Source organism: Paramisgurnus dabryanus, chromosome 6 (genome assembly GCF_030506205.2).
Source record: "Paramisgurnus dabryanus chromosome 6, PD_genome_1.1, whole genome shotgun sequence".
NCBI classification, from domain to species: domain Eukaryota; kingdom Metazoa; phylum Chordata; class Actinopteri; order Cypriniformes; family Cobitidae; genus Paramisgurnus; species Paramisgurnus dabryanus.
Genome location: NC_133342.1, coordinates 30,148,417 through 30,174,817, shown reverse-complemented (window position 1 = coordinate 30,174,817; position 26,401 = coordinate 30,148,417). Strand labels below are relative to the sequence as shown.

General features: G+C 37.5%; 2 protein-coding genes and 1 non-coding gene across 5 annotated transcripts in view; all 3 read left to right on the top strand.

The window, feature by feature from the left end:
- The window catches only part of smarcd3a (SWI/SNF related BAF chromatin remodeling complex subunit D3a), a 30,702-nt gene extending 10,809 nt beyond the window's left edge, over nt 1-19,893 (top strand). For all 3 annotated transcript variants that reach the window (XM_065276550.2, XM_065276549.2, XM_065276551.2), the window contains 11 exons: nt 5,808-5,850; nt 7,951-8,073; nt 8,856-8,978; nt 10,226-10,321; nt 11,376-11,477; nt 14,796-14,957; nt 15,065-15,162; nt 15,426-15,561; nt 17,818-17,940; nt 18,604-18,705; nt 18,849-19,893. In XM_065276550.2, coding sequence (XP_065132622.1) covers nt 5,808-5,850; nt 7,951-8,073; nt 8,856-8,978; nt 10,226-10,321; nt 11,376-11,477; nt 14,796-14,957; nt 15,065-15,162; nt 15,426-15,561; nt 17,818-17,940; nt 18,604-18,705; nt 18,849-18,902 — 1,162 coding nt within the window. In that variant the 3' untranslated portion in view covers nt 18,903-19,893. The remainder of the gene's footprint in view (nt 1-5,807; nt 5,851-7,950; nt 8,074-8,855; nt 8,979-10,225; nt 10,322-11,375; nt 11,478-14,795; nt 14,958-15,064; nt 15,163-15,425; nt 15,562-17,817; nt 17,941-18,603; nt 18,706-18,848) is intronic.
- Nucleotides 19,894-20,592: 699 nt separating this feature from the next.
- On the top strand, nt 20,593-26,309 carry abcf2a (ATP-binding cassette, sub-family F (GCN20), member 2a). The gene is made up of 15 exons (XM_065276548.1): nt 20,593-20,725; nt 21,638-21,817; nt 22,516-22,728; nt 22,849-23,031; nt 23,323-23,494; nt 23,696-23,791; nt 24,078-24,180; nt 24,291-24,386; nt 24,489-24,608; nt 24,759-24,848; nt 24,941-25,051; nt 25,131-25,193; nt 25,283-25,411; nt 25,504-25,707; nt 25,830-26,309. The coding sequence occupies exons 2-15, from the start codon at nt 21,679-21,681 to the stop codon at nt 25,944-25,946; spliced, it is 1,836 nt and encodes a 611-aa protein (XP_065132620.1). The 5' UTR covers nt 20,593-20,725; nt 21,638-21,678; the 3' UTR covers nt 25,947-26,309.
- Nucleotides 23,853-23,970, top strand: LOC135767534 (small nucleolar RNA SNORD89). Its single transcript, XR_010542069.1, has one exon. It is a non-coding gene; the product is annotated as a small nucleolar RNA SNORD89 (small nucleolar RNA).
- Nucleotides 26,310-26,401: the final 92 nt, after the last annotated feature.

Here is a 26,401-nt window from a genome sequence, read left to right as displayed (position 1 = left end):
TTGGATGAACTACAGTGATGGACACAGAAATTTTGACAATGGGTCGTGTCTTGAGTTTTTGACTCATTTAGAAGCGTCTCTTGACTGCTTTAGAATGGAAGTCAATGACCATGCACAAACATGTCATTAAAACAACACTTAACGTTCATTTTCAAAACTCTGCTATTCACCGAGTGGTTTGTGGTGTTCGTTGATGATTAAAAACAAATATATTGGCGCAATGTATGATTTCAATCCGTGTTATTTGCTATAGTGGATCTATTTTTTCAGATACCTCACAACCGCGTATATACTTCCGCTCTATATTTGCGTCTGAAGTGTTAGCACACTCCCGACCACTTGATGTCGACAAACACTTTGCCATACAAGTACGCTCGTGTCTAGCGAATAGACAGTCACAATTGAGCTCAACTTCAAACCTAAAGCTGGTCACTGAGCCATCAAATATGGGAAAAATTTTATTCTGAGAGAAACCGAGCGAAAAAACTACAACCACATGTAAACAGACCCTTTTCCGTTTCCAGCGGTGGAGTGATATATCAGCGAGCAATGAGTCTTCCAAGAGAAGTCAATGGAATTTTACAAAATGCCAAATAAAACACGACAGAAACTGTATTTCGCTACACGACTTGTTTTTAATCATCAACGAACACCACGAACCACTCGGTGAGTAGCAGAGTTTTGAAAATGAACGTTAAGTGTTGTTTTAATGACATGTTTGTGCATGGTCATTGACTTCAATTCTGAAGCAGTCAAAAGAGGCTTCTAAACAAGTCAAAAACTCAAGACACGACCCATTGTCAAAATGTCAGTGTCCATCACTGTAGTTCATCCAAAACAAACCAGAAATGAGACTTAAAGTGTTAAATACCGGAATTATTATTTAAGTTTTAAAAGTTTGAAACACACTAAAACAGCCTGTTCATAAATTGTAATGTATATTAAATTAGTTTTCACCGGCAAGACTGTCCTCCATAATATAACAACCTTATAGTTTGTGCAAGCTGCTTATTATGATGTACAGTAATGTTTCAGGGATTAGCGCCCTCTAGTGGCCAGCAGCTTATTACAGCCAGTGGTTATATTTCAAGGTTGTCTGCTTTAGTTGCATTTCATTTTCTGCATTTGAAAAAAATGGTTTTATAAACATTATGGTTTAAAAACAATTTGCAGCATCTAACCCCACCCCTACCCTAAACCCAACAGTAAATTCGCCAATAAACAACAGTATAAAAGGATTACAAACAACTTGTGTTGCAAACCTTATATAAGATCACTTACAGTGAGGAAAATAAGTATTTGAACACCCCGCTATTTCTCCCAAGTTCTCCCACTTAGAAATCATGGAGGGGTCTGAAATTGTCATCGTATGTGCATGTCCACTGTAAGAGACATAATGTAAAAATATCCAGAAATCACAATATATGTTTTTTTTTACTATTTATTTGTATGATACAGCTGCAAATAAGTATTTGAAAACCTGTCTATCAGCTGGAATTCTGACCCTCAAAGACATGTTAGTCTTCCATTAAAATGTCCACCTGCACTCCATTTATTATCCTAAATTAGATGCACCTGTTTGAGGTCGTTAGCTGCATAAAGACACCTGTCCACCCCATACAATCAGCAATAATCCAACTACTAACATGACCGAGACCACAGAGCTGTCCAAAGACACTAGAGTCAAAATTGTACACCTCCACAAAACTGGAAAGGGCTACGGGGAAATTGCCAAGCAGCTTGGTGAAAAAAGGTCCACTGTTGGAGAAATCATTAGAAAATGGAAGAAGCTAAACAGGACTGTCAATCTCCCTCGGACTGGGGCTCCATGCAAGATCTCACCTCATGGGGTCTCAATGATCCTAAGAAAGGTGAGAAATCAGCCCAGAACTTCATGGGAGGAGCTGGTCAATGACCTGAAAAGAGCTGGGACCACCGTTTCCAAGGTTACTGTTGGTAATACACTAAGCCTCCATGGTTTGAAATCATGCATGGCACGCAAGGTTCCCCTGCTTAAACCAGCACATGTGCAGGCCCGTCTTAAGTTTGCCAATGACCATTTGGATGATCCAGAGGAGTCATGGGAGAAAGTCATGTGGTCAGATGAGACCAAAGTAGAACTTGTTGGTCATAATTCCACTAAACGTGTTTGGAGGAAGAAGAATGATGAGTACCATCCCAAAAACACCATCCCTACTGTGAAGCATGGGGGTGGTAGCATCATGCTTTGGGGGTGTTTTTCTGCACATGGGACTGGGCGACTGCACTGTGTTAAGGAGAGGATGACCGGGGCCATGTATTGCAAGATTTTGGAGAACAACCTCCTTCACTCAGTTAAAGCATTGAAGATGGGTCAAGGCTGGGTTTTCCAACATGAAAATGACCCAAAGCACACAGCCAGGATAACAAAGGAGTGGCTGTGTAAGAAGCATTTCAAAGTTCTGGCGTGGCCTAGCCCAGTGGTTTTCAAATTGGGGGCCGGGGCCCCCAGGGGGTCCGCGAGATGGTGCCAGGGGGCCCCAGTTTTTTGACATTTTATGAAATACATTTATTTATGATGAATTCTGTGTAATTAAACTTAAAAAAAATAAGGCTACTAACCAAAAGCACTACTTTTTTGTATAATTTAATGTTTTTTTATTAAAATGTTGAGTTTTAGAACAGTTTTTTGTCACAAAATTTTCTTTGGGGGGCCGCGAACTAATGCACCCTACACAAGAGGGGCCACACACTGAAAAAGTTTGGGAACCACTGGCCTAGCCAGTCTCCAGACCTTAACCCAATAGAGAATCTTTGGAGGGAGCTCAAACTCCGTGTTTCTCAGCGACAGGCCAGAAACCTGACTGATCTAGAGAAGATCTGTGTGGAGGATTGGGCCAAAATCCCTCCTGCAGTGTGTGCAAACCTGGTGAAAAACTACATGAAACATTTGACCTCAAACAAAGGCTACTGTACCAAATATTAATATTGATTTTCTCAGGTGTTCAAATACTTTTTTGCAGCTGTATCATACAAATAAACAGTTAAAAATCTTACATTGTGATTTCTAGATTTTTTTTCCGATTATGTCTCTCACAGTGGACATTTTCCTACGATGACAATTTCAGACCCCTCCATGATTTCTAAGTGGGAGAATTTGCAAAATAACAGGGTGTTCAAATACTTATTTTCCTCACTGTATATGAACGACTCCAAAAACTCATCGCACGCAGTCAGATCTCATTCAAACATAAAGAGCCAATAGCATTTCACACTGCAATCTGACGTCAAACTGAGACAAACGAGAGCCTATGCTTTTTCACAATCTAAGATGACGTTTCGCTTCTTCTGGTGGCAGTTTTTGAACGAGTGTACAGCGGGTGTGCCTCATTCGTCTTAAAAAGTGAAACGGCTGGCTCTTTGATCGCCCCCTGGTTGCTGGCTTCGGTACAAGTCATAAACCCTGCCCTCTCCATGCAAACAAACAGTACTCAGCTCTAAAAATAAATAAATAAACACTTCCAATGAAATTTTCTGTAAGATGGTTTTGGTCCTTTAAGGTAGTTTTTATCACGCTGATATATATCTTAAATAGTTAATTTTTGTGATAAGTTTCATTTAAGCCTGTAATTTGATGCTATAGAAACGGAGCGTGTCTTATGTTTGGCACGGTTGAATTGGAACATAATTTGGGCATTTGGGCAGAAGTTTGATAATGCGGCTCCGCATCTGGCTCCACGAACGATTCCTTCTGCACATGCCCTGGCTCCAAACTGATGTTTTTAAATAACATGGCAGCGCCCATGGTCGGACATCTTTGGCTGTAATTGATTTTAACCCTCATAAGCCCCTATTTTCCTGTATACGTTAGAGTTCCCTGGGGGTAAAAATGACCCCAGAAATTAAAAGGGTGATTATAAAAAATATATACATTTTTAATTATACAAATAATATATCTTTTTTTTTGTTTACTTCCCATCTATACAATAATGCCGTGTTTTGGGAGACATGAAGTACTTTTGTACCTGTTTACCACTCAATTCCTCAACTACACCATTCGCTTGCCTGTAAAATATCAATTTTTTATAAAAAAATTCACATAAATTATTATCTAAATTTGATTTAAATTGTTTTTAGATATTGATCTAGATGTTATGTATTGAATTCGACCATTTGGTGTTTAGAAAAAAACAGTTTTATGGTTACAGTTTAGAAAATAAATCCTTTTGACCAGTAGATGCCCATAGAGACCCATTCATTTTACTGGATTTGGCCAACTGCTCAACATCAGTACTTTAGTGATACATTTTGTGAATTTATGTTTATATAAACATTAGAAAGGTCATTAAAAATCAATATTATTTCAAATAGTAGAATTTTTGTAGTTTTTTTATGCATTTTGAAATTTGTGTGTGTGTGTGTGCGCGCGCACGTGCATGCGTGTTTGTGAATTTGTCTTTTTGTGTGTGTCTGTGTCTTTATGTGTGTGTAAGTTTTACTGTGTCTTTGTGCGTGTGTGAGTCTGTGTTTGTGTGTGTGTGAGCATTTTACATCTTTGTTTTGCATCTGTGGCTGTTTTTTGCCAAATTATGTAAAAAATGCTCACTGTGGCGGTCATACCTTTGTGTGTTTGTGTGTGTTTGTTTGTGTGTGTGATTGAGCGTCTTTTTTATATTGCATTTGTGCTCTAGTACCAGGCCTACCTTTCTGTGTCAAAATTTTCAGATTTATTCTGGATGCATTGATTTTATTTAAAGAATTAACAAGAAAAAAATATTTTTTTCTGCATTTCCCATTTATTTCAATTGGGGTCATTTTTACCCCTAAAGGGCCTCTTATGGTGAATTTTTTTACACCTCTTTAGAACGACCGAATCAAGCCCAGTTTTTTTATATGAATCTTGACAGATAATCTGCTAAAGTCACAAAATCTTATTCCACTGAGATGAAGGGAAGCATGTTTTTTAACTAAATAAAAGTGGCTTGGGGGAAAGAATGACCCCAACGGACTTATTAGGGTTAAGAAAATTGTGACAGTTTTGTTTGCTGTCTTTTATATTATATAATAAATAAATTGGTACGTTGTTTGCTCAAAATAAAATGTGTAATTTAAATACAATTAACCCCAGAAGTTTAAACAGAAAAGCATATCCTAATACAAGTCGACGTCGTCATTGCATAATTATACCCCAATATATAATTTCATACCCCAGTATACTAAGTTTCATCTGCTGCCAATAGAGGCACCATTTTAGTAAACGGCACACATTTTTGGGTCGTATTTGGGGAGTTGACAAATGACCTAAACAGTTGTATGTTTTGGAGGATAGATTGAAATGAATCATTTTCAAACAATGTTTATATGGTTTATAAACATTTTACACTTTGTTTAGGTCACCATAGTTTTAAATATAATCATTTTTATGATAGATTTTTATATTGTAACTGCAAGTGTTATAAAATCGATACGTAAAACCCATTTGAAAGTGTGAAAAATGAATGAATGGATGAATGGTGAAAATGTAATAAATAATGCAGTCTATAATAAAGAGAATTTTTTTAACTCGAATCAGTCTCAAGGATACAAAGTGCCGGTAGTTGAATAAACAACCAAAAAGACCATTACCAGTATGTGTTTAACTCGCATTAAACTCTCTCACTAATCACGCACATACTGTACACAGTAACACACACACAGCTGGAAAAACGTCTGGATGGGTCCCAGTTATTTAGCAGATGGCCTGTGGACTCTGCTATCAGTCACCATAGTAACATGCTCTCTCTCTCTCTCTCTCTCTCTTTCTTTTTCTCTCTTTCCCCCATTCGTAGTGCCAAGAGAAGAAAAATGGCAGACAAGATTCTCCCTCAAAGGGTGAGGTCCATCACTATGCTTTTTATCTTTGTCTGTATTTGTTTATGCATGTGTGTATTTTATGTGCCAAGCCAAAAGTGTGATTGTGCAGGTAATTATCTTGGGGAGGGGGGCAGAAAGTGAAAGGGGGTGAACAGGACAGTCACAAAAATCTTTTTTATTTGGTGTTCTGTTTGGTGGTTTAATTCCCGGAGTGTGTGTTGCCGTGTGTTGCATGGAGAAAAGGGATGTGTGGAGGCACTAGACTGATTTGGTAATACGCCTCCGTTGGGATGTGACACGCCACAGAGGAATTGGAGATGGGAGTTGATGTGTGTATTAGTGGTAGTGGGTTCTAGAATACCAAAGGGTACGACACACACCACTATTATCCTCCCAGTGTCTTTGGTAACAGGTGACACTGAAGATGTTAATTTATTGTGATGGGGTTTATAAATGCTGGAAGTCACATGGGAAATAGAGAATGATGCAATATAGTGAAAATCAGGAGCAAGTCAAGTTACAGTTTTTTGTGTATCACACAAGGACAAACATGATTTGTTTCAGTAAAAAGTCGTAAACAAGAGACAAAATGTTAAACTGTCATTGACTTAAAAGGTTGCTATTGAGTCATTCTCAAGAAACAACTGAAACATCATGGCAGTAAAGATTTTATTTATAAAACATATCATTAATAACACAAAAATTATTGTAACAAACTAAAAAAATATTTCTGTATTTTATTGCTTTTTCTGTTGACAATCTCATTACTGTAATTAAAAAAATGTAATATCCTGAAAATAATTGTATGATCTACTAGATATTCCCAAATGACAATTTTTTTTGACAGAATATTCATATATAATAAAATAGAAGAAATAGGTTGATTTAAAATTTAAAATTATAATCCTTAAAAAAGTTTGAAAATACAACTTTACCATTAAATTAACATTTAAGCACTATACATTTAAGAACAATAATTTAAAATGTATCATAACAATTATAGACCTTACTTTGCATTTATTTAAACTAAAATTATTAGCTTATTAAAATCATTTAACTTAATGTTTTTTTATTTCTTAGGAGCATTCATAGCAGTTGCACCTTTTAACTTTGGTTGCACCACCTGACCTATGCAATGAATTTACATTTAACAGACCTCTACTTGGATGCTATAAGCTTTGCCTGTGATATCACATTTATAAATATCCCTAATAATTTTAAATGTAATAAATATTTATAAATACAATTAAAATGTGTTTGATAAAATTGGTTGTACCACCTGACACGGAAAGTGTACTAGCCTACCCATTACATTAAAGTAGCTATTTTTGCAGGAGGATTTTTGCGGGTACCTTTTTATAAACTGGTAAAGACCACCTGGAGTTCATCGGATGATGTAATATCATGTTTACTGTTTATACTTGTTAGACTTCTTCATAGAAGGCCCATGATTGTGGTTGCACCACTTGACATTTGAGAACATCCTTATTGTTGGACAAAAGTTTTCAATGAATCTAACATCCCAACACATGCTGATATTCATGAAATTTGTTTATAGGAATGGTTTCGAACATAAAATAATGCCATTTTAAATTTTAAATTATTTAAACACCATTTTTAACAGCACCGCCTGCTATTTTACAAGTTTGAGATACCAAACAAAATTTGTATTTTTTATTAATAAGTGTAATAGAATAAAGTGTCACATTTCATAATTATGTATGAATAATAGCAACTTGCTTATGCATCGTGGCCTATGTTTATTTTAGCAAAACAGTTTTAAATGGTAACGGTAATGAGATTTCTCAAGGCCTTTTTTAAATAAAATTTTTAAAATGGTGTAAAATTTTCAGTTTAAGGTTTGTTTAAAGGCAGTTCAATGCTTTTGAAAATATCAGATCTTGTTTTTAATTAATGTAAAAAGACATTTGTTGATGCAGTTATTTTTAAAAACAACAACAAGATTTTGTGGGAAATTGACTACACTGCCTCTCTATTTTGCATCAGCCTCAGTCTTCAAAAACTCTGGATGTTCTGGATGTCTCTATTTGTCAGGGTATGAATAACTCACAATATTCCAAATGCAACTGGAATTTAATTGTTGCCTTTTTATATTAGATTCGTGAGTTGGTGCCCGAGTCTCAGGCATACATGGACCTCCTGGCATTTGAACGCAAACTTGATCAAACCATTATGAGGAAGAGGGTGGACATACAGGAAGCACTTAAAAGACCAATGAAGGTGTGTATACATGCATTACCTGTATAAGTTTGAACAGTGGTGGTTTCTGTTATGAGTACACATTTTACGTTTTTATTTTACTAACTTGTACTGAATGATAATTAAAAACAGCGTTGTGCCAAGTTATGTTATCTTGTTAAGCCAAATAGTAATAAGGTACTGACAATTAAAGACCAAGAGGAACAAAATGATTAATCAATGATTAAATTAAACTTTTTCCACATTAGTATAAATGCGTTAGGCTTCAGAATAAATATGAACTGGTATGGTCCAAAATTCTCTTACAGAAGATATAAGCATTCAAAACCTACAGTTTAAAATTTTATAATTTTATGACATCACCCTACACTTCAGCTTCTCATCAAATTTTCTGTCCAATCAAAATGCTCTTCAGATGCTGAAGCACCCTGCCTTCCATGTTTTGTTACAGTATGTCTTTGCTGGACTGTGCCATAAATGAAACACTATTCAAAAAAGAGGGAGGGTCTTCTGGATAGTTCTGTTCTGACTTCCGGTTTAAGTTAAACTGATGTCACCACAGTCAAAGATTATTAACAAGATGTATCACTGGTATTGATATAAATCGGGAAGAGTCAGAATTGCCACTCTCGTCCCGCCTCCCAGTAAAAATAGCCAATCGCCAACCGTTAAGAATAGATTCCTCTGAGAGAGGGACTTTGTGCATGCGCAGAATCTACATATATAGCAAATATAGCGGCATAGTGACGCGACTTCGACTTTACTTCAATGGGCTTTTAAAGGTAAACTGTGTTCTCTTGTAGCAAAAGCGCAAGCTCAGATTGTACATTTCAAACACATACAACCCTGCCAAGCCTGACGCAGAGGACTCAGAGGCCACCATTGCATCCTGGGAGTTGCGTGTAGAGGGCAAACTGTTGGATGATGTAAGCATTGAGTTTGCATTTATAATCTTACCATCTGTCCTGTACTTGATGTACCATAGTGTTATTATTTTCAATCTGTTAAACTGAATACATTGATTTTTGATCTTTGTTTAAAGAGGACATTTCAGAAGACTTCTTTAAGATGTCAAATAAATCTTTTCACATATGTGAAATTCTAGCTCAAAATATCATATAGATAATTTATTATAGCATGTTAACATGTTGACCGTGAGCAAAAATGTGCAGTTTTTGGGTGTGTCCTTTTAAATGCAAATGAGCTGATCTCTGCACTAAGGGGTTGTGTACACCAAAACTTTTACGCCCGCGGCCGGCGCATGTTTTCAATTGTTTCCAATGGAAGCTCTGCGTTTTTCAAATAAGCCAGCAGCTAGCGGGTTTTTTCCGCGCTGAAAACCGGCGCTCGGCGTTTTTCCACGCTTAAAACCGGCGCTCGGCGGTTTTTCTCGCGCTGAAAACCGGCGCTCGGCGGTTTTTCTCGCGCTGAAAACCGGCGCTCGGCGGTTTTTCCGCGCTCGGCGCTGAGCGTCGAGAGTTGAAAGAGATTCAACTTTGGGAGAAAAGCTCTGCTCGTCAATGTCAGTTCTCACACGGCCGCCCAATCACAGTGGAGGAGGGGCGGGACATTACCACAGCAACCAACCGGCTCGCAGCTGAAGTATCACAGCTACCAAAGCGCTCAGCTGAAGAAAGCTGGCACTCAGCTGAAAAACAGCTGGCATTCGGCGTCCTCAAGGCGTTTTCAGCCGCGTTTAAAAGTTTTGGTGTGTCCAGCCCCTAAATGGTTGGATAGTGCACATTAAGGGGTGGTACTATCCCCTTCTGACATCAAAAGGGGTGCCAAATTTTTATTACCTATTTTCCACATGCTTGCAGAGAATGGTTTACCAAAACTAAGTTGCTGGGTTGATCTTCTTCACATTTTCTAACTTGATAGAAGCACTGGGGACCCAATTATAGCATTTAAACATGAAAAAGTCCGATTTTCATGACATGTCCCCTTTAACTTACTTAAATGATTTAATACAACACAATTCTTGGACATTTAGGTACACTTTAAAAAAACAAAATTGGGTCAAAAAGGGACGAACCCAACCCGTTGGATTGTACTTTAACCCTAAATGTCATTTTATATTATTATACCATATTGTGTGTATGTGAATATATTCACATCTGTTTTATAATATATTTTTCATTTTTATGTTTTGTTACACGCTATGTACATTTAGCCCGGGAAACAAAAGAGGAAGTTTTCTTCCTTCTTCAAGAGCCTGGTTATTGAGCTGGATAAGGATCTGTACGGCCCTGACAACCATTTAGTGGAGGTGAGAATGAATTTACTCACAACCATTTTAAAAATGTTTGATATTTGCAACAAACCAACGCTAAAAGCGATTAACATGCAAGAATCTCCCGTTACACTCCAATCGTGGCTGGAAATAAGAAAGGGCACAAAGATGTCACATTTCTTAACACATCTTTAAGCATTCCTTGGTCTTTGTTTTGTGTCCGTCCACAGTGTGGAATGCAAGAGAAAATCATAATGAAAAGTTCAGATAACCAAGCCAAAAGCATGTTTTTATGGTCGCAATAGCAACGTGTTACATATATGGAAGTTGCCCGTGACACTGTGGAGTGATGACATTGCAGCCAATTGCAGGAAAAAAGAAATGCATATGTGAACCCAAAACCTCTTACTGAGGACCGAATGCTGAGTCTTTGTTCTCCAAGAGAGCATTTTACTCCATCAGTAAAGAAGCTATTGTGCACAGGTGCTATTCAGGCAGACGCAGGCATTTACATTACACAAGGGAACCTTTCCAGCTGTCTCACGCACTTAATATTTATGGGCTTTGTTAGGGACATTCACATCTAGAGAGGCCAGATTCACAGCGGCGGCCCCCGAATCTCAAGGAGTGAACCTCGTGTCTTCGGCCCATTCATTCGACGCCCGTTTCCCTCCTGGCAAGGAACGTGCGCGCGGCACATTCGGGTTTATTCAATTGGTGGCTCTTTAAACTGTCCTTGGTGGTTGTCGGTTTTCATCACGGCAGATTGCAGCATGTGATAAAAGAATGATTTACCTGTGTAGAAAGACAGCATTGAAAAAGCCTCCAATGTCAAGGAAAGCTAATTTAGTTGAGCTGTGAGTCATTGCCATTATGTTGTGTCTTTTAAATAGTAGTGTGACCACTCAAAAACAGGCTGGGGTTTTGGAAAAGAAGAAGCGAATGCATTTACAGAGCCTTATTTTATTCATCCTACCACTTTTTGGATCTTGTCAGTTTAATTCGATTGAATGTTTTATGAGAAACTTGTATATTATTTGTGTAAACATAAATATGTATGTTCTTAATTTTATGTATTTTGTCCTTACAGTGGCATCGCACCCCTACGACTCAAGAGACAGATGGGTTCCAGGTGAAGAGGCCCGGTGATGTGAATGTTCGCTGTACTCTGCTCCTCATGTTAGATTATCAGGTGTGTGCTGAATTGCCAGATTATAGTTTGAGATTACAGATGATGGTTTACTGGTGGAGAGTTGTTGGGGTTTTACGCTGCATTGAGTGACTGCATTGAAATTCTGGGAATTCAAATCCAGAAATAAATACAATGTTTTGGGGGGTCCTGAGTCATAAATCAAATGAGCAAAATTGTGACACTAAGCTTGGTCACTTTTAAGGATTTGTCAGCCTTTAATGAAGCACTCAGGATGTTTTCTGGTACTTTGCATAATATAATAGTTTTATTTGAGACTTTATGAAACGTTTAAAGACTTAAGATGCAAAATAAGTTATTTCATTTTAATGGCAATGAAATGAGGTCATTAGTCAGTAATTGAAATACCTTAATTTCAGAAATGTCATTTCATTGGTATTTAAAGGTGCATTGTGTAACTTTTAGAAGGATCTCTTGATATAAATGCAATATAATTTAAATAACTATATTATCAGTGGTGTATAAAGACCTTACATAATCTAGGTATGTGACAAAATTACGTAATACGCACGAGCGCTTTGTTCCCACGGCTGTGTTCCCAGCGGGTATTCAGCGCCAGACGCGTTGGTGACTTAGGAAATCTGTCATATCTTTGCTTTGTGAATACCTTTAAAGCCCATATACTAGTGACATGAATTACTTCCTCACGTTGATTCTCACGTTCAAATTTCCAAGATCGCTGCCGTAAGAAGAAAGTTATAAGCGAAGCAAAATCCATTTGGCATCAAAATCCTCTATGAAGACAAGTATTTTTTGGTTCAAACCAAATACTTTTGATAGAATATACATTTAACTTGAATTAGGTGAATTGGGATTGATTGTAACATTCATGCATGTGTTTTTTTACGATCCGCAAGTGACGTTGTTGTCAAAAGCAGAATCGGCCATTCAATCATATCGGCTTCCAAAACTTCTCAGTTTTCATCAATCCGTGCAGTATTTTTTAAAGTAATCATACAGAACGAAGGATTAGAATCTCTAGATTACATTATTGGCATGATTTTGTCAAACATATAAATAAATATGCATGCATTTATTGATTTATAAATGATAAATAACATAATCATCAATTAATGTATTAATAATATCTGACAATTTAAATTGCTCGCCAGCATTATTAGTCAATTAAGAAATATTAAAGAAACAATGAAAATTTGAGAGGGTTTTGATTTCATATGGAAAGATATGCGTGGATTGATGCTCTTGGTTTCATTAATTAGTGGTTAATCAGAAATAACATTTTTATATACCTTTTAAAAAGATGTCATCTTAATCTTGGGCTTTTAATAACATGTGTGGTGTTTGAATTATGCAAATAGACCAAGAAATAAGGAAGTTATGATATTTTAAAGTGTTTGGTCAAGCAGAAGAGGTCACAGTTTTTCATAGTTTTATTGTTTTAATTGGGTACAAAAATGACCCCTAATTTTCAAGTTTCAAAATTCCATAACTTTCTCAATAATTATCCGATTTTATGATTATATATGAATTTTCTAGTATTTATACTTTTTTGTCACATACCTAGATAACTGTATTGTTTTTATTACCTTGGAACAAGCTGTTTTTATCTCCATACACCGCAGATCCCCTTACATGGAAGTCACCGTCATTTTTACAGTAGCCCTAAATGGACCAACTGTTCTACAGAGTGTGTTTCATTCCTGCTGTTGGAAAATAATTTAAGTCATTGGCTTTATCTTATTGCAAATATATGTTTATCATGTTTGAGAGCAAAACCAAGTAACACTGTCCTCTAAATGATCATGTAAGGGGGATCCGGCAAGTTCCTGTCTCATCTTAATATGAAAGAAATTAGGCAGGTAACTGTGGCCTTGTTACCTTTTGTTCCATTGTTTGAGTTGGTGCTCTTTGCTTATGCTTGGACGAAGTGTCAGAGGTGAATGGCAAGCCTAAGGTGTGAACCCATTTCTATGATAATTAAATGGTCTGAGTGAGACAACAGTGTAATGTTGATGGGATTAAGGGTTGGTGAAACTCAGGATTACTTCTTTCCAATGCTTTGTTTAAAGTTGAGTGCTTTATTTTCCATTTAGGGCACTGCCCCCTAAAAATGTGTATAAATGCAATATAGGGTTATTGTAAGTGAGACTTGGTTACTGCAGCTCCCAAGCTCTATGTTCTGATTTAAAGAACACTTTCTGCAATAAAAACGTCTGCTCGAGGAAATCCAAGTCTCCTGGTCTTTGCTAAAAAGGTTAACAACACTGCATTGTCTCAGACGACGACGTGTTTGTTCTGTGGCAGCTACCGTAGCTTCTCTTTGCGTTTCGAAATTAAGGTTGGTTCCGATTCGCAATCTCACGACTAGATGCTGCTAAAAACACATTACACCTTTAACAAATTTGACTGTCTTTCACTGCAAAACCCTCTAAGTGCACGCAATGTTTTTGGCAAAAGCTTTCACTTCTAGAAAAAATCACTTCTTTGGACCAGACATCGTAAACAGTTGCAAATTCACTAAAGATGCAAGAGATTGCAAATAAAAATTGCAAATGATGAAAGTCAGAATTCAGAAAGGTAAAAATGAATAAATTGAAGAAGCACACACTAGGGGAAGCTGTGATGCATGTGGCTGCCACATTCGTGTTGTATTCAGGTCCAAGTACTCACAAGGGATCCTTGTTTGAATGCGATCCATGGTCGTTTCACATTCATCTTCTGTGCACTTTGCTGAAAAATTGATGTGGCGTATTCTGCCAATAAACATTTTTTTCTAAATGGCCTGAGGCCAGGATTAAGCAGATTTGAAGCGAAAGTATTTAAAGAGCATACAATACATGCCGAGAGTGCTTGGATGATTTCATTATCGAAATTTTTAACAAAGGTGGCTTTTGTATCTGACGTCTTCCCTTCTTCCTTTAAAGTCGCCATGAAACAGAAGTAGCGATTGCAATATTTTCCATGTGGTGACGTGTATCCGAGTGAAACGGCTTCTGAAATGAAATAAGGCAGGGCTGGATTTGTCCATCGAGATCTGATTGGATCGTTTGAAGTTGTGTTGTGTTGCTAATTGCTAATCACAGTGATCTTCTCCCGGACTCCGCCCACCTGCCATATACCATATGACCGGAAGTAAAGAGATATTGTTTTAGGAGGGGAGGAGATTTGTGTTTTTGATTAAAGATTATAAGGGGACATAATTTTTTTTTAAATAATGAAGCTCACAGAGAAGTAATTTATAAAAAATACCACAATATTCCAAAACAAATGACAGTTTTTCCATTTTATTTTCATGGTGACTATAAAATTTTAATTCTCTTGTGTTTGTGTCCATATCAGCCTCCCCAGTTTAAATTGGACCCACGCCTTGCACGTCTTTTGGGCATCCACACTCAAACCCGCTCCTGCATCATTCAGGCATTATGGCAGTACGTCAAAACCAACAAACTGCAGGACCCTCATGAGAAAGAGTACATCAACTGTGACAAATACTTCCAGCAGGTACGGGCATCTGTCTTGTTAAAGACTTTCATCATGTCATAGGCATTTGTTTTAATGCGTTACCTGATAGCAGATGTATTCACTGTAAGTTACTTATTTTGCAAAAGATCTTTGACTGTCCTCGTCTGAAGTTCTGTGAGATCCCACAGCGACTGACCAACCTCCTGCTGCCACCTGATCCCATTGTGATCAATCACATTATAAGGTATTTACTCGTTAATTCAGAATGGAAATTAAGATCGGGAAGTCTCAGACCATTGGTGAAAGATTTTGCATCTATTTTAAATTTGTGCAGAAACTGTATTTGTTGTACATATTTTATAATATCTTTTTTTATGTTTTTATTTATATGTCTGTTGTGAGATCTAGCTTAAAGATGTTTCATTTCAGGTATCATTTAAAAACTGAATGAACCTTTAGTAGGCCTCCTTGTCTTAAAAAGTTAACCCAAATTTTCTCTTTTATCAGTGTTGATTCAAATGACCAAAAAAAGACAGCCTGCTATGACATTGATGTTGAAGTCGATGATCCTCTTAAGAGTCAAATGAGTGGATTCCTGCTGTCCACAGCCAATCACCAAGAGATTGCATCTCTAGACAACAAGGTCAGATAAACAGCTTCATCATTCAAGTGTAAAAGAGATCTTGCTGTTTTGTTTAACTGCATATAAACTACATGCTGTTTAACCCTTATGTGTTGTTGGGGCCATTTTTGGCCATTTTTGCAATTTTTTTGTCTTAATTTGGCCACAACTTTCTCTGTGTTTCAGCAAATGGAATGATTTTTGGTGACAAATCTTATATTTACACATATTTTAAGAAAATGCTTTGAAATTTTTCAAAAACTTAACAATATACCGTGGGCAAATTTACTACCCTTACGTGTTGTTAGCGGCCAAAAAAGGCCATTAAATTAAACTGCTGTAAAAATTTATCGGATGAAATTTTTTTCACATTTTTTTTGCATAAATCTGTTAATCAACCTCAGTACTGATCAAAACTACCAAATGTTTGCAAAAATTCCATGATTTAACTCTTTCATTGCCAAGTTTATAAGTAGTGTCACTGATTTGGGGGAAAAAAAACACACAAAATGACAGATTTTCAATATAAAACGTGTCTGTGGACTGGATTTTCTTTTACCTTTTTTACAGTCTTGGGCATGCCAAAGATTGGTAAAAACATTGGCTTTGATGCATGTTTAGTTTTTGTGCAGCATCAGATTAAAATTTTTTCTCCCTCATTTATTGTTTGTGGCCATTTTTTCCCCCATTGACTTCCATTATAACAACATTTTTTGATTGCTGAGCCATGACACCTTATTACCATGCATTCTTGATTCTTTGTGCCTTTTCCTTTTGCAAAGAGGTAAAATTTGTCATTTTTACTGTTGATCACCATGTGGCACCATTAACCCTTTAGTAGCCTAAGCAAAAAAACAGAGCATAAATTCTGGTCTGTACATTGATTTATATGGACTATAAAACCATTGTGTGTGTACGAGTGTGTGTGTACGAGTGTGTGTGTGTACGAGTGTGTGTGTGTGTGTGTGTGTGTGTGTGTGTGTGTGTGTGTGTGTGTGTAGGGTTAGTGTTAGTATTGAGGAGAGAGCACCTCCCTCGCGCACCAGTTAGTGCTGCACTGGTGAGAGGGATTTAGTCTCCTGTAGCTGTCCCTCTAGACACAAATCCACAGACACCAGCAGGCACCAGCAGCTCAGGAGTGAAGAGGGGAACATGCAAGTGGTGTACAGAACCAAAAAAAGAACAGTCAGCATTTGTATCCGTTGTGGTAGACACACTTGCAGAGAGCACCAAGTAATATGCTGCAAGTCCTGCTAAAAAGACTGAACACACACACGTACACATATACACACCAAAAATTAGTTTGATTATTTAGTTCTCCATCCATCCTCTACTCTTGCTTCATTGTTCAGTTTATTTGAAGTTGTTTTTGCATTTTGGTTCATAATAAATGTTGTTAATAAATCTGATGAAGAGAAGATTTTTTACAGATTTTTCCACACAGACGCACACACATGCAAGCATGCACACACACACACACACACACACACACACACACTCTCTCTCTCTCTCTCTCTCTCTCTCTCTCTCTCTCTCTCTCTCTCTCTCTCTCTCTCTAATATGCTGTTATAGTCCATATAACTCAATGTACAATCCAGAATTCAAGCTCTTTTTTTGCACAGGCTACTAAAGGGTTAATTGTGCCACATGGTGATCAACAGTAAAAATCACAAATTTTACCTCTTTGCAAAAACTAAAACCACAAAGAATCAAAAATGCATGGTAATAAGGTGTCATGGCTCTGCAATCAAAAAATGTTGTTATAATGGAAGTCAATGGGGAAAAAATGGCCACAAACAATAAATGAGGGAGAAAAAAATTTAATCTGATGCTGCACAAAAACTAAAAATGCATCAAAGCCAATGTTTTTACCAATTTTTGGCATGCCCAAGACTGTGAAAAGGGTGAAAAAAAATTCAGTCCACAATCACTTTTTATATTGAAAATCAGTGATTTTGTGTTTTTTTTTTTCTCAAATCAGTGGCATCACTTATGAGCTTGGCAATTAAAGAGTTAAAATCATGAAATTTTTGGAAACATTTGGTAGTTTTGATCAGTTCTGAGGTTGATTAACAGATTTATGCAAAAAAATTTGAAAAAAATATTAATCTGATACATTTTTACAGCCGTTTAATTTAGTGGCCTTTTTTGGCCGCTAACAACACGAAAGGGTAGTGAATTGGAACAAGGCACAAGGGTTAAAAGGATCCACAGAAGAACATAATGCTATGATTGTGCCTTCCTCATCCTCTTTAAACATCACATCTCATTCTTTAGATCCATGAAACGATTGAGTCCATAAACCAGCTGAAGATTCAAAGAGACTTCATGCTCAGCTTCTCCAGGGACCCTAAGGGCTACATCCAAGACTGGATCTGCTCCCAAAATCGGGACCTCAAGGTGATTTTAAACCTATAGTCATTAACAGTCGTACATACTATAATAAATATCACTTATGTGAACTTATTATTTATCAATATGTATTTTATATCAAGCCTAAACAGGCTTAAAGGGAGACTATTGAAAGTTACCATGGGGACTATTTTCGGGCACTGCGTAATATCATTGCGCCTGCTGCAGTCATGTTAAAGCAGCAAAGTCCTTCATCATTATTACGCCAGAATAAGAGTATAGTTCCTAGCCTTATCGGCCTAGAAAATCACAACTTTCCATTTTCCGTCAGTCTTAGTACATGAGGTAACTACAGAAGAGTCAAGCTTTAAATAGGGAAAATATCAAAACTCTTTGGTCATTTTTTAGCGCGATGCTAATGGTCTAATCAGATTTAATTAATTGTGCTAAGCTATGCTAAAAGTGATACCACCAGAGATCGGCTAAATGGATTCCAAAACGTTTAACCCTAGGCAAGCTGGAAAATAAGCCTATTTTCAAAAAGTGGAGTGTCCCTCCCAGCCAAAATAAGGCTTATATTGTGTAAGTCACTTTTGCAACAATGTCACTACCTAGTGGCCAAAGGATGTAACTACTATATTAATATGACAATGTCTTATAATTGAAGTCATTTTAGTTACGATTTTTTTTCTTTTTCATTTTGTGATACAGCTGATGACAGATACAGCTGGAAATCCGGAGGAAGAAAGGAGAGCCGAGTTTTATAACCAGCCCTGGTCTCAAGAAGCAGTTAGTCGCTACTTTTATTGCAAGGTGAGAGGGACATAAAAATAAATGGAAAGAATGATGCAATACACATGTTGCAAAACTTATGAATTGATAATTCGCTTAATGTATAAATGTGCTTGCAAAATCAACAAATTAAGATTCATTAACAATTTTTTTCCTTCACATAGATTCAACAACGAAGACAAGAGCTTGAACAAGTTTTGGCAATGCGAAATACTTAAATACTAAACCGTTCTGAGAATGGATCGACAGTTGATTTCTTTCTTTTTATGTGGTTTGGTCTATGAATCTGATGTCATTTAAACAGACCACCTCCCTGGAAAACTTCTTTGGTTTTAATCCATGGACTGATTTTAACCCGTTGAGTTGCGACATTGGAAGATATGTGATGTTGGAGGCTGTATAAAGTTGTCATTGTTCTTTTTTAAAGGTATGTTTAATGTACAGATGATTGTATATACTGTCAAAATGACCTTAAAATGTGGCTTGAAAGGAATGTTACAATTTGTTAACCAGTCACACAGCAGCTTTTGTAATTGTTTTTAGATCTATGTTTTGATGCACATAAAGTGCCGACATGCTACTGATTTTGTGCGTTTTTTCACTTGCTGTTGGAAAGGTAAAAATGAAATGAATAAAACTTTTTAAAGACTGAGAAACATTTTTTACCGAAAAACATGACATGCTAATTGTTAAACTGTACTGTAGATGTTGACTGTACAAATGTTGTTTTTTTGTCACAGGACATGTTTGAATATTATGTCACGTTCTGCTTGCAGCTTTTCTTTTGTCTGTTATTGCTTGTGAACTTGCATTGTTCAAAAGAGATCATCAAGAAATCCACTGGAAACCTTTATTTGCAATAAGAGTGACATCTATTGTCATCATTTCCGAAACACTGACTGTGTATAGAAGTTAGCAATTAAAATTCAGGCTATGATTAACTAAATCATTCTGGTTTTGCTAATAAGAAGTGTTTATAAATGATGTTTGAATATGTCATCATCTCTACACTCCAGTAAAGCAATTTTATTGAAAATGTGTTTGTAGGATACAATAATGCTTGTTGCATGATTGTAATTTTGTGTTGACTTTAGTGTTAAGCATGATCTTAATGCCTTAAATAAAGCACTGAGGATTCACATGAAGCATTAACCAAAGGTTAAATACAATTGCATTATCCTTTTGAATGCCAATAAATGACTTCATTCTAATGGATTTTCCTTTGCTTATGTTAAGCGCTTTTGCATATCTTTGTCCTGAGGTGTGCCGAGTGTAATGAATATAAACTACAGTACCACGAGTGAGTATTAAATGATGCATAAATATAGGCAAGTGTTATTTAAATGTAAAAACACTGCAGCTTTCAATAGAAATTATTTTTATTTATGCATTTTATTCAAATAAGTTTATAAAGGAAATATGCAAATGAACCCTTTATAACTCTTTTTAATTTTTCCAAAGTAGATTCTACGTGTAGAAAAAAATTGTAGATTTAATGACAACATATAATCTCTTTATCGGAATTACTGCTATGTGAGTCATTAAATGTTAGTCGATATTGGTGACTAATAAGAGAAACATAACGGCCGTTTCTTAATCCGAAGGCTGCAGTCTCCAAAGGTCGCATTTGTAGGCTGCATACGTCATCGACAATGTCTTATTTCAGATCATTAACAATTATAAAGTTGACAGTTATTCTAAATTGATCGTAAATTGTTGCAATGTGATTTGTGACTTGCGAATGTAATGCTCAGTTTACTTAAATAAACCAAGATTGGTGACGTATACAGCCTGCAAATGCAACCTCCGGAGGCTGCAGCTTTGGGATAAAGAAACGGCCTATGTCTGATGAGTAAACTGCATTGAGCAAACTGCCTGACATCCCACATGCTGATAAATAGGTGGAGCGTCATGACGTGTCGACATCTGGTTGGCTGGTGAGCCGGTATTGGCGACACGCGCCCAGTGCCGCTTGTAGCGCGAGCCATGAGATTGCCGCTTTGCTGCTAGCACTCCATCACTCACCAGGAAAAGAAACCAGGTAAAATAACAGACTGGTCTAATAAGTTTGATGTTAACTTTTTGTCAGTTTAAACTTATTTTAGTGTTTATAAAATATATTATCCTTCGTTACGCGGTTAGTTTTGTTTGTCGGACATCTTTTCGATCAATCTAATTTTGCCGGTTGTTAGCATATGAGCTAGCTCGTGGGGACACAATGAACCTCGCGTGCGCTAAACTACTTTTTTACTGTCAGTGTCGTTTTAAATATTTAGATACGCTGTGTTATCACATATTTTTTTGTTAGCGGATGTTGATCCATGTCCTAGTTAGAAGATTTACTAGGAATCTGCGAATCATGGCTGTTAAATGGCTAAACTTAGCATGGGGCACATTTCTCGGGCCTTTAGAATAAACCGATCCGGATAATTCGCTGGATAGCCGCAGCGTCTGTTGATTTTTTTTAGAGGTAAATCAACAGTGTTCGTGTACTTTGTGTTTTAATCGCCATATAATAATAGATTTGTAACGCTATTATGTAAAATAAATTTTTAATGCATCTTTTATTGTACCGCCATCATCATTGCTATCGTCTGCGCTGCGTCAGGGAAAAGTACAGAAGTCCACGTGAGCCCATTCACTGCCCTCTGCTGTTTACAGCTCGATTGATGTTAGACCTTTAAACAAGCCGACAAACGTTGGCTAGACAATTCTGGCTTTGGCTGATTTGTATGTTTAGGAACATTATGTACTTTGTGTTGAATCTTCACAGCACACAAGTGCGTTATACGCGCATTGTCAGGCTGACTTCTCAAGAAATAATCCTTCCTAAATGACACCGTGTTTCAGCTCCAACTGTACATCAGTGCATTTTCATCATTTAATTGGGAAAGTTAAATGTGGCATAAGACAATTTTCCCACTGGCAAACCCAAATCTCTTTATTCCTCTAGATTTTAAGCGTTGTGGTGTTCCTGGGATCTGCAGTTCAGCAATGCCGTCAGACTTAGCCAAAAAGAAGGCGGCAAAGAAGAAGGAAGCAGCCAAAGCCCGTCAGCGCACAAAGAAAGGAGATGAAGTAAATGGAGAGGAGAAACCTGAAGTTCAGGAGAACGGGTCATCTGAAGTCAATGGTAAAATAAACAAGTCCACATTCAACAAGTCAATCTTGAACTACTTTTTTTGACCCTGCCTGTGAAAACCCACATTCATTTTTTTCTAGCTAAAATCGTCCTACATAATGTAAAGAACATTGTGTGAAAAATAACCATGATATATTTAATATTGACCGAGTAGGGGCATGTCAAAGATTGAAATCAACTTTAAAGATCGTAATTTCTGTTACATTTTGCACTAGCCTGGTTTTCAAACAAAGTGAATTTGGTTAGTTTTCTCACCAGTTGGCAATGACTAGGGTGGCCATTCGTGCCAGTTCCGCCAGACACATCCCGAACATGTTTTCGGGTGCGTTCTCCGGAAGTCGCGTTGTGCGACCGCATACATCATCAAGGTTTAATATTTCGGGTTCAATTTCAGAAAAGCAACCATTACATTTCAAGGTAATAATGAAATAATGAAACTACAATGATTGTATGTCTTAAAAGAAATAAATCTTAATTTTCTAATGTATTTTAACTGAAATGTGAGAACCTCGATGACGTATGCGGTCGAGCAACGCGACTTCCGGAGAACGCACCGAAAACATGTTCGGGAGGTGTCCGGCGGAACTGGCACGAATGGCCACCCTAGCAATGACTGCGAGGCCTTTATGTGCACTATTTCTAACAAGGCATGATACTTGGAAAAATCAAATTTTTCCTCTATATTGCAGGGGTTGACAGTTTAGCAAAGGAGTTGGATGAGTTCGAATTGAAGAAAACTGAGGCACGGGCAGTGACTGGTGTGCTGGCATCTCATCCCAACAGCACCGACGTGCACATCAGCAGTTTGTCTCTCACCTTTCACGGACAAGAGCTGCTCAGTGACACTAGTTTGGAGCTCAACTCTGGGCGTCGCTATGGCCTTATTGGTCTCAATGGAACAGGTAATGCACCTAAAATATAGAAATTCCTTTGTCTTCTGGATCGTGTCCTTTAGGTGGCTGTATAAATTTGATATGTGGTAGTGACATTGGTAATTCTGAGTTTTTTTTTTTTTTGTACAGGAAAGTCCATGCTATTGTCAGCGATTGGCCACAGAGAGGTACCCATTCCAGAGCACATTGATATTTACCACCTTACCCGTGAGATGGCACCCAGTGAGAAGACCGCCCTGCAGTGTGTTATGGAGGTAGATGAGGAGAGGATTAAGCTGGAGAAAGAGGCAGAGAGACTCGCTCATGAGGACTGTAAGTTTAGTGGAGATGTCTTTCTTTCCTAACCAACTGGTGAACAAACTATAAGAACGTAATTGTCAGGTCTACTCGAAACATCACCACGTTTTCATAGGAACTGCTTTGTAACAGCTTCCTTTCCTAGCCGTGGTACATTGAGCATCTTGGCTTCAGAAGACTCCTTAATGCAATGCAGTTTTTAAGGAATTTCTTGGCTAAGGCACAAATTTGATGCACATTTTACATTTGTGTGATTGCATGTCAGAATCATGCGTTGTTTAACTTGCCCCCTTCCCCCCTCTTAAGCTGAATGTGAGAAGCTGATGGAGTTGTATGAGCGTTTGGAGGAGCTGGATGCTGATAAAGCACAGGTGAGGGCCTCACGAATCCTCCACGGTCTGGGCTTCACTGCCGCCATGCAGCAGAAGAAACTCAAAGACTTCAGCGGTGGCTGGAGGATGCGTGTCGCGCTGTCTCGGTAAGTGTTGTTAAGTCTCATCTGCTCATTGCTTTTGGGAGATGATGTAACAAAAGGCCGAATGATAGCACAGTTGCCTTGTTGTAACTGTGCAATGACAAAAACAGTCTGAAGCGTTTTATCTGATCCCTGTAGCTTTGTGTCAGTGTGTTCTTGGCTATTGTGATTATTAGAGAATCATTGATATTTTTGTTTTATCAGTGCATTGTTTCTGAAGCCTTTCATGTTGCTGTTGGATGAGCCGACTAACCACCTGGACTTGGATGCTTGTGTGTGGCTGGAGGAAGAGCTTAGTCAGTAAGTTATATATATTTTATTAGCATAACATCTTTTTTTTGTATGTTTACTGTGGGTTGTTGCTGATGACATGATGTAAACAAAAGGCCGAATTGTAGCTCTTCCGTCGAGCAGTTTGTTCTTTGTACGGATGGAGCGTTGACAAAAACTAGACCGAAGCGTACAGCTGATCAATCAGCGCAACCCTTTTTTCAGTTTTACGTTTGGTAGTGTTAACACAGGTGCAGTTATTTGCAAATCTATGTGGGCATAAATGGTTTACATCATAGTTTTTGTTGTCTTTTAGGTTCAAAAGAATTCTGGTTTTAATATCCCATTCTCAGGACTTCCTCAATGGCGTTTGTACCAACATTATTCACTTGCACCAACGCAAGCTGAAATATTACACGGTATGGGCACCAGTCCCCCCATTTGTATTTTTGGAACAAGTAACCTTGCAAGTCTTTGTTTTCCCTTTTTATTATATATTTTTAAAATCTTCATCTCTTTGGCATTAAAGGGTAATTATGACCAATATGTGAAGACCAGAGAAGAACTGGAAGAGAATCAGATGAAACGGTTTAATTGGGAGCAGGACCAGATAACGCACATGAAAGCAAGTATTTTATAAGCATAAGACTAAATGGGTTTCTATCTTATGAGCGTCTCCAAGCTTAAAATGACACGTGGTCATAACATTTCCCATGTTGGTCCTCAGAACTACATTGCACGGTTTGGTCACGGCTCTGCCAAGCTGGCCAGACAGGCCCAGAGCAAAGAGAAAACCTTACAGAAGATGGTCGCCTCAGGCCTGACTGAGCGTGTTGTGAATGACAAAGTAAGAAATGCATCTATTTTGTTACTTTTGTAAATTTAGTATTTGTTGTTTTGTGGTTTTTTTGCAAAGAAGTACATGCTCTCAGAGAATTCATTTTAATATGCTTACCCAAAAGCCTATAATTGATGACCATGTGCTCATTTCTTTCAGACCCTGTCATTTTATTTTCATCCCTGTGGGAAGATCCCCCCTCCTGTCATTATGGTTCAAAATGTCAGCTTTAGGTATTCAGACGATACGGTACGAACAATATTTCTGCTTTCTGTACCCTTTCTACGGAGATCCTTTATGGTTTTGATGATCAAGTTTTAATGTATCTTTGTTTTTTACAGCCATTTATTTATAAGAAACTGGAGTTTGGAATTGATCTGGATACACGGGTGGCCCTTGTGGGGCCAAATGGTGCTGGGAAGTCTACTTTGCTAAAGCTTCTTACTGGAGAGGTAGGGTAGGGTACTATTGCTACATTTTACAGTTTTTTCTGTATGTTGAACTTGAATGTAATGAAGTATGTATTTTTAGGTCCTGCCTTCAGATGGTATGATTAGAAAGCACTCCCATGTCAAGATTGGCAGGTATCATCAGGTGTGTTGGCTTTACTGCTTGTATAATGGCATGTTCATTTTTAGATCGATATTAAATTTACTATTTGCATATGGGTATTCTTTATATAGCATCTGACAGAGCAATTGGAGCTTGACCTTTCACCTCTGGAGTACATGATGAAATGCTACCCTGACATAAAGGAGAAAGAAGAGATGAGGAAGATCATCGGCCGCTATGGGCTCACTGGCAAACAGCAGGTGTGTATTTTGAAATTGCTTGTAATGGAGATATGATTGAACTACTGATGAATTTATTGATTTGATGATTATGATCTGTTTGCTTTGATTAGGTGAGCCCCATAAGGAATCTTTCTGATGGGCAGAAGTGCCGTGTCTGCTTTGCCTGGCTGGCCTGGCAAAACCCACACATGCTGTTTCTTGACGAACCGACCAATCACCTTGACATTGAAACCATTGATGCTCTGGCCGAAGCGATCAATGAATTTGAGGGTGGAATGATGCTGGTCAGCCACGACTTTAGGCTTATTCAGCAGGTACTGTGTAGATTTTAGTCACTCGCACTCTTTTTTTTTTTTTTTTTTTTTTGTGTAAAGGGTACTGCCTAAATCTGTTTGACATTGAAGTCTTGACTTAATCTTACCTTGTTTCCTTTTAGGTTGCTCAGGAGATCTGGGTTTGTGAAAAGCAGACCATCACTAAATGGAACAAGGGCATTCAGGCCTACAAGGAACATCTGAAATGTAAAATTGACAAACAGATGCATGATTTATAGTCAGTAAAGTCCCGTAAAATGCAATTCCAACACCCCTGCCAAGCAGAGTATCGCTCTATAAATAAATACAAGCATGTTAGATAGACTGCAGTCAAAGCACCACCTTTGTTACACTTATGTATGTTAATAAGCATTATAGTATTTGGACTTATCTTTTGAAATACCTATTAAGATCATGGTTGTGCACTTCATATTTTTGTTGGAACCCTCCTCTGTTATAAGACCAGACGTATATGTTCGACAAAGGCTGAAATATAAACGTTAACATCAAGGACTCTTGATGAATTTTTTATTTTATCAAAATATGTTTAAAGCTGTATTTGAAGTGAAATGTATGAATAAAAAGGTACATTATTGATATGGCCTATGCTTTGTCATCTTAATGTTTCAAAATCTGAAGGAAAATGCAATATCTTAAAGAATGGTTTAGTTAACATGTAAAAGCCTTGTTCCAC

Excerpts from the sequence above, each read along its gene's own strand:
- abcf2a (XM_065276548.1), top strand. The coding sequence starts at position 21,679 with ATGCCGTCAGACTTAGCCAAAAAGAAGGCGGCAAAGAAGAAGGAAGCA. Across the intron at positions 25,194-25,282 it reads AGATTGGCAGGTATCATCAG|CATCTGACAGAGCAATTGGA; the intron begins GTGTGTTGGCTT and ends TTCTTTATATAG. Across the intron at positions 25,412-25,503 it reads GGCTCACTGGCAAACAGCAG|GTGAGCCCCATAAGGAATCT; the intron begins GTGTGTATTTTG and ends TGCTTTGATTAG.